Below are 8,248 nucleotides of genomic sequence, written 5' to 3' on the forward strand. Positions count from 1 at the left end.
CACATATTCCATAGTTACTGGTCGCCCGCTGTCTACCATACTCATATGTGTGAAAAGTATAGCCTCGTGTGAAATACATATGTGATGTGGTGACCTTTACAAGTGGAGATTGAATTACTTCGTGTAACCACTTAGGATAATCTGCATCGTCATCATAATCAACCTGCAGAAATAAAGAGAACGTTGAAATACAGATCATGTATGAAAAAATAGTTTGATCGACCTGAGAAAATTAAGGGTTTGAGTTAATACATGATTCTTCAACCACTTAATAAAGTGTTGATCTTTCCTTTTGTCTACGTCACTTGTGGATATACCTGGGAATGTTTCTTTGACTTGAGAAACAAATAGGCTGTAAAATTACATTTTATATTAATTAATCTTTGGCAATTATTTAATTTATACTTATAGGTGTTTAGAAGTGTCCATATATGTTACCTTTCAAAATAACGCATCAATAGATCCTCGCAATTGAGTAGAATATAGGTGTGTGCACTATGAGCATCTTCTTCACTCGACCACCAAACCTCTTTTAATTTCCCACGGAGTCGCCCAATCTGTCTAAAAATGTCTGTAACACCAGCAACTGCATATGTTGGCGCGACACCACCATCATCATATCTTATTGGAGATCTTTTCCGGGTACGTATTTTTGACGCAAAGTAGTAAGATGTGAAGTGGGAAGTTTCTTCCGTCAAACTTCCATCAATTATAGAACCTTCAACTTTTGCGAGGTTCTTTGCTTTTCCCTTCAAATATTTTATGACTCGCTCATACTGATACATCCATCCGTAATGTACAGGTTCACATAGCAATGCCTCATATGGGAGGTGGACAGCTAGATGCTCCATGACGTCAAAAATCCCGGAGGAAATATCTTCTCCAAGTTGCACAATAAGACGGGAATGTTCTGCTGAAGCCGTTCCACGACTTCTTCTTTAAGAGTGCGTGTGCTCAGATCCCTGAAAAATGCTCCAATGCCTTGTATATTCCAAAACAATTAAACACATTATATTAGTCATATATTATTGCAAACTAAACCATTATAAAATATTGCGTTATAATATACTACCTGCAAGTGCTTCATGTACGTTTGTTGGAAGTAGCTCTGCAAATGCAAAGGGAAGTAGTCGTTGCATAAAGACATGACAATCATGACTCTTCATCCCGAAGAACTTTCGACCCTTTTTAATACATCTAGAGAGATTTGAAACATACCCATCGGGGAACTTCACTTCTGATGCCACCCAGTTGAACAACACCGACTTTTTTTCTGAAGACAATCTGAATATCAGCACGGGAACTTGTCCATTGCTTTTTATATGTAACTCACTTCTTGAGCAAATATCCGGCAAGTCCAACCTCGATTTTATGTTGTCTTTTGTCTTCCCTTGGGAAATTTAATATTGTATTCACGATGTTCTCAAAGAAATTCTTCTCTATATGCATCACATCGAGGTTGTGGCGCAGAAGAAGATCCTTCCAATATGGCAACTCCCAAAATATATTCTTCTTGTGCCAGTTGTAATGAACACTGTAAGAATCAGGCATATTACGAGGGACATGCCAATTACCACCACAACGAACTGTTTTGTTAGCTCCGTAGTAGTCGATTTGCGCTTCAATTTGGTCTCCAGTTAGATATGGAGGAGGAGTGTCTCTCACAACCCTTTTGTGCCTAAACAAATTCTTATTTCTTCGGTACGGATGGCCAATGGGAAGAACGGTGATAATCGAACCAACTTGTCTTCCTACCATTCTTCAGTTGAAATGCATCTGTCGTTCCATTACAATATGGACAAGCTAATCTCTCATGTGTAGTCCATCCAGACAACATCCCATAGGCAGGAAAGTCACTTATGGTCCACAAAAGCATCGCTCGTATCGTAAAATTCGTCTTCGTTGAGCAGTCATACGTCCTCACCCCTGTTGACCACAAATCCTTCAACTCTTTTATCAGTGGTTGTTGGAAAACATCCAGAGACCTTTTTGGATGGTTCGGACCAGGTATTAATATGGTCAAGATTAGCAACTCCCGTTGCATGCACATCTCCGGTGGCAGGTTGTATGGCGTAAGAAAGACTGGCCACAATGAATATTGTCTCCCTGACATTCCGAATAGACTAAATCCATCTGTGCACAATCCGAGATACACATTCTGGCTATTGCTAGCGAAATCCAGATGTACTTTGTTAAAATGTTTCCAGGCTCTTGCATCTGATGGATGAGTCATCTCACCATCCGTCTGAGTATGCTCGGCATGCCATCTCATCTTTCCAGCAGTCTGCTCTGATTGGTACAATCTTTTCAATCTGTCTGTAATTGGTAGGTACCACATCCTTTGGCATGGTACCCTATTACGTCCCCATCCTTGCGGCTTGAATCGTGGATTCTTGCAGAATCGACATTCTTCTAACTTCTCATCATCTCCCCAGTAGATCATGCAGTTGTCGATGCAAACATCTATCATCTCCGAAGGCAACCCAAGACTATAAACCAGTTTCTGAATCTCATAATAAGAATCAGCAGACACATTGTCTTCCGACAAATACTCTTTAAACAAGTCTGCCCATTCATTCATGCAACTTTCAGGTAGATTGTGATCAGTTTTAATATTCATCATTCTAGCAGCGAACGACAATTTAGAGAGACCTTCTCTACAACCACTGTAAAGTGGCTGATTCGCCGCATTTAACATTTCATAAAAAAAATTTGCATCTATATTAGGTTCTTCATCTTCATCATAAGCTACAAATGCATCAGCTACCATATCATTAACCCTATCATAATCTACCATCTGATCTTCCTGATGGTAACTATGTTCATTATGCAAATGATGATCAACCGGTTCTTCCTGAAAATTGCTATTACTACTACTAGCTTCATTCTGATCATAATTATAACCTTCTCCATGTTGAAACCAGATATAGTAATTTGGCGAGAAACCTCTATTTATTAAATGCTTCCAAATATTTTCACGATTTGCCAATTTCGAATTGTTGCATTTCCGACAAGGACAGAACATCTTACCACTTTCTTGGACGAGCGATATGGAATCTGCTTGATGCATAAATTTCTCCAGCCCCGCAAGGTATTCTTTCGTCACTCTCCTGTTGGCATCTCTATGCATATACATCAACCTCCGTAACTCAAAAATATTCCCGGAGCCCGACATTTTTTTTCTTTCATTTTTTTTTCTTGTTGGTGTGTTTAAAATGATGTTCAAATGTCAATATTTATAGGAAATTTTCGAATCTGGTAGTTGTAATTTTTCTACGAATTTACGACGAAATTTAGTTAGGTGCCCGATAAAAAACGTGTTACAACTACAAAGTTGGTGGATTCAAAATTTCCTCGCTAGGTAGACGTAAAATATTTCCTCGTAAAGTATACGCTACATTTATGTCGAGTATACGAGGAAATCGTAATTCCTCGTAAAAGCCACGTGATATTACATCAACTTTACGACGAAATCATTTCGTCGTTATTTTACGAAAAACTACCTGAACTTCTTAAAACGTACATAAATCTATATTGATTCTAATAGAAGTTAGTCAACTGTTAACAAGATACGACGACGTCGTTATGATATATATATATTAAAAAATATATGTTCATTCCAGAACTCAACCCGTGCTGTGATACCATTTTAAAGGGGCACACTAACAACTAGATAAAAGTAACTTTTTGAAATATTAGTACAAATTTGAAATTATATAAACTACTACTCTTCTTCATCTTATCAAATTTAAAATTTTGGTGATATTTTTCTCTGATTTATATAAATACATTAACATGTTTTTTATTTACCATATCTTTAATAAACTTATATCTTACTAAAATATAAATAATAAAATATTTATTATTATACAATCTTAAATATACTTAAAACTTTGAATTTATTTATAAACTTTTCTTATATAAATTATTTTTAATTTTTAAACTTAATTGGAATTTTTTTTATTTTTCAAAGTTAATATTATATATTTTTGATATTTTGTTCAAAAATGTCAAGAGGCCTTTTACCTTTCTTTCACTAAGATATCTTGTACAAAATATTAGACTTATTAAACAATAACTAATATATATAAAAGCAATCACCAAAGTTTTAAATTGGATAAGATGAAGAAGAATATTAGTTTATATAGTGGGGAATTTTAATTTGTAATAATAATAATTCAAAAAGTTACTTTAGTTTAGTTGTTAGTGTGCCCCTTTAAAAGGATATTCCGGCACGGGTTTGAGTCCCGAAATGAACATATTATATATATATATATATATATATATATATATCAAAACGACGTCGTCTTATCTTGTTAACGGTTGACTAACTTATGTTTTAGTCAATGTAGATTTAGGCATGTTTTAAAAAGTTTGGATAATTTTTCTGAGGTCGTTTTTGGCACTGACCATTTGTTCGGGTCCTATTTGGCACGATTGAAATTGTTGGGGTCGAAATTGGTACTTTTCCTCGTATATCAAAACGACGTCATTTTACCTTGTTAACGGTTGACTAACTTCTGTTAGAGCCAATGTAGATTTAGGCACATTTTAAGAAGTTCGGTAGTTTTTTTTGAATTATAATTGAGTTGAGGTCGTATTTGGCACTGATTAATTGTTCGGGTCGTATTTGGCACTACTGAAATTGTTGGGATCGAAATTGACATTTTTCCCATTGTTTGTCACCTCCCCCTTATTGGTTTAAATTCATCTTTTCAGCAGAACTCTTTTGTTTTCACAATGCCATGACTCATCTCTTCACTCATACTTTCTGGATTTGCCAATTCTCAGATGGTAGATCCAAAAAATACATCTTTTGAGATCCTATATGATCATCTTCTTTATTTTACTTATTGTTGTCTCAAATCAAAATAAAGTAAAACATTGCTACCTTCTGTTAGCTTTTCTGACTATACCTTAACATAAAGCTGTTCAACTGGATAGAAACTCAGAATCTGAATCTCCATATAAATCTTTTCACGAAAGGTTTTATTTACATCACATGAATGGTACGGTAGCATGCTTTGATCAAACAATCTTGTTATTTATTTACATTTACTGTAGTGGCATCACCTATCTAAATATTATTTACAAATGAGTTTTCTTCCGTCTCCTAATATGTTTTGAACTATTATCCCTCTCTGAGCTTGTCTTCATATCTACAATCAAAATCTTGAATCAGCCAACACGCATCAGAATATAGTAGTAAGATAATCAAGTTAAAGATAAAAGCAGAAATGGCTTCACCTAATGTTTCAAGGGATTGTCAACGAGAATCAAATGCTTTTGGAAAGAGAAGATGGTTGTCATCAGCCTCCTGTCTTCTGTTTTACAAAGAATGTTAGTCATAAAAGAGACCAATAAGCTGCCTCATCATAGAATTCAACATCATATTTTTAAAAAACACAGATCTGTAGAGCTTTATGATACAAACGGATTGGAACTTACATTCATTATTTAGGAAAGTGTTTTTTTTTTTATAAATGCACCCGACCAAGGAACTCAGATAGCCTGAAAACATAGCACACAAGGTAGATAATCGACAAAAAAAAAAGTAAGGAAAATGAAATGATTATCTGAAGTAAAAACCATATTGAGATAAGAGGAAAAGAAGGGAAGTAAGAAGCATTACCCGGCCACACTGTCTGCTATTACAGTCTCTCCTTGAGAACCAAGATGCCGTACCACAACTTCTTCCAAGTTACCATCAGTATATGCATGCTATATAGCCCAAAAAATAAAAATAAAAACAATTTAACTATAACAATTGATCCTGATGCTTTTGACAGGTGAGAGAGCAAACATTCAAGAAATAGTGGTTAGGCGCCTTATAGAGGATAATTGTGTAGGACTAGACCAATACCAATTTTTTTAACGGACTTTTTTAGAAAAAAATTGTTTCGTTCAGATCCGATTTGCTGACTAAGCGGCCTAGAGGCCTAGACCGATTTTTAGAACACTGCGCAAGAAAGTAAAGAAGAAAGTACAATTTATACCTTGTAGAAACAACTTCCACCAAATGGGCAGCTCCCATTACCAAAGTTGAAGTGCTTGCAGTCAATAGACCTTCAAGATTAGACCAGAACACAATGCATTATTATCTACTAAGCCACATTGTAAAAACAAACAAGCTAAGCCTATACCTGAGTTTTGCCTTGTATATATCAATAATCTCCTTCTTCTCTTCAGGACTAGAGTACCAGACAACACTCGGCACAACGAAATACGACAGCTTACGACAAATAGGACAAGCCCTCAACGTGCTGTTCACATCCATTCCCGAAACAGGAGCACTGCTACGCCAGTTACGAATACACTGTATGCAAAACGGATGGTGACACTCCGTCAACAGCCCGAACTTCCTCTCCCCCGGAGTGGCTTTCGACAAGACACGATCCAAACACACGCTACACTCAATCTCCTGACTTTTCTTCAACGCCTCGATGTGCTTCTGCTTCTTCTCGCACTCTTTGGTGTGCTCCTCTCGCTCCTCGGGTCTGAAAGGGTGCAGACACTTCTTCCCGCAGGTGCTGCAGACGTCTCCGTGCATGTGGGGGCACTGGCTGCCTCGAGGGCAGTCGCCGGCGGCGGCGAAGGAGCAGATCGGGTGTTCTCTTGGGTGGGTGTAACAAAGGTTAAGGGCTTTGTGGTCCCCGTCTCGTTTAGAGGTCCTGACATGTTCGTATCTACATCTGGTTCCGTATGAACAGATTCCTTTCAGGTAGAATGTGCAGACCTGATCAAAGGGGATGAATCAGAAACGCATTGTAGAAAGAAGAAAAAAAGAAGGATGAGGATTACGTTATTGGCGTGGTGCTTGGAGTCGTGGGAGTATTCGCAGTTTTCTCCTTTTAAGCACGAGCCATGGACAAAGAACTTGCAGAGTATCCTAGAAAATGACAAAAAGATTGAATCTTTGATGTTTTTACAAAGCAGCTCAATAAAAGCAATCAAAATGAAAGAGTCAATCTTTATTCAAGACAAGACATTGAAACAAGTTAGATTTACCTGTCGGACATCTCGGGATTGTGCGAGGGAAAAAAGGGATTCAGACAAAAGAGAAGAATCTAAAAGGAAAGGGAGAAGCTTTTTTTTATATATTTTAGGGGGGATTTTTCAGACGATTTTTCTACGGTTTTTGAGGATAGAGCGCGATTCATCACCCTCCACCACCTCTCCTCTCTCCATTTTCGCCTTCTTCTTTTTTTTTACTAAATTATCCTCTCTCTTTTTTAATTAAACTGCTAAACAAAACAAAACCCACCATTTGTTCTTTGTGATGAAATATGTAGTCTCTGCTCCATGTAATAAATCTTCAACATACTGTCGTGTGTGAAGGCAAATATTTGAGGACATGGCAACGGGCTTAATAAGGTTATTGGGTTTATTGGGCCTATGAATTAGTAAAGCCCATTAAATAAAGTTTTGGGGTTAGATGCATATAAAAGAGCAAGCTGACCATCCATCTAAATCTATTTAGCTACTCCGCCGCTTTTCTCATTTCCTTAGATCTTAAACACCATCCAGAGGAGGGAAAGGGTGAATCTTCTGAGGCAACCAGCATGAGGGCTAAGGTGAGTAATATGTTGTTATGTTAATGCATGAGAATTAGAGAGGTTTTGAGTAGGTATATTGATCGTGTGTCTTTGTTTGTTATTGTATTCAGTGGAAGAAGAAGCGTATGAGGAGGTTGAAGAAGAAGAGACGAAAGATGAGACAGCGATCTAAGTAGTTTCGTAACCTGTTTTTGTCTCTTTACCGACATTTGTGAGAGTTTTGTTGGTTTTCTATCTGAATTTTAATGTTTTTGTTGGACCAAGCTATGATTTCAATCAGAATACTTATCTTTATTACATGAAAGAATCCACAACTGCGTTCTCGATTTATACCTTTTATTATCTACAATCTGCTTATATTCTTGGTTAATCTCATACTCAGTGTCTGCGTTCGTAGGATTAGTTCTCGTCGAACATTTGATATGATGAACACGAAGCCGTTAGACTATTGTCATCTGGGGTTTCACTTTCAGTTGTCGTGAATGAAACAATTGCTTGTTATGTGTAGTTATCGGGAAAATGTTGTTTAAATGGAATAAACTCTTGGATGCAAAGTGGAAATGAAAGCATATCATTTTCAGTTTCACTACTAATTGCATTTTCTTAGTTTCATCATGTACAAGGATACTATTCCCTCTGTCTGTTCGGGAAAGAAGATGAGTTTCGTTGTGCGTCTGTATCATTCTGATGAT

The 8,248-nt window shown here is 36.8% G+C and overlaps 1 protein-coding gene and 1 long non-coding RNA gene across 3 annotated transcripts; one reads left to right on the plus strand and one right to left on the minus strand.

Moving 5' to 3' along the window:
- Positions 1-4,943: 4,943 nt before the first annotated feature.
- LOC106388982 (E3 ubiquitin-protein ligase makorin) lies at positions 4,944-7,312 on the minus strand. 2 transcript variants are annotated; one of them, XM_013829162.3, is made up of 8 exons: positions 7,009-7,312; positions 6,802-6,889; positions 6,144-6,736; positions 5,997-6,066; positions 5,633-5,721; positions 5,449-5,511; positions 5,248-5,324; positions 4,944-5,159 (listed from the first exon to the last, which is right to left on the minus strand). In XM_013829162.3, exons 1-6 carry the CDS (start codon positions 7,017-7,019, stop codon positions 5,478-5,480), a joined length of 885 nt encoding a protein of 294 aa, XP_013684616.1. In that variant the 5' UTR covers positions 7,020-7,312; the 3' UTR covers positions 4,944-5,159; positions 5,248-5,324; positions 5,449-5,477. The 2 variants fall into 2 exon arrangements, with proteins under 2 accessions (XP_013684616.1, XP_013684617.1); XM_013829163.3 differs by having other exon boundaries at positions 4,944-5,172; positions 7,009-7,276.
- Positions 7,313-7,428: 116 nt separating this feature from the next.
- On the plus strand, positions 7,429-7,853 carry LOC106388981. The gene is made up of 2 exons (XR_001277950.3): positions 7,429-7,574; positions 7,667-7,853. It is a non-coding gene; the product is annotated as an uncharacterized LOC106388981 (long non-coding RNA).
- The last annotated feature ends 395 nt before the right edge of the window (positions 7,854-8,248 follow it).

Source organism: Brassica napus, chromosome C3 (genome assembly GCF_020379485.1).
Source record: "Brassica napus cultivar Da-Ae chromosome C3, Da-Ae, whole genome shotgun sequence".
NCBI lineage: Eukaryota > Viridiplantae > Streptophyta > Magnoliopsida > Brassicales > Brassicaceae > Brassica > Brassica napus.

What these genes read in the sequence shown, in the direction of transcription:
- LOC106388982 (XM_013829162.3), bottom strand. An exon ending in ATATACAAGGCAAAACTCAG is followed by an intron (nt 6,067 to 6,143) that starts GTATAGGCTTAG and finishes CTAATCTTGAAG; the next exon opens with GTCTATTGACTGCAAGCACT. An exon ending in GTGGAAGTTGTTTCTACAAG is followed by an intron (nt 5,722 to 5,996) that starts GTATAAATTGTA and finishes TGGGCTATATAG; the next exon opens with CATGCATATACTGATGGTAA.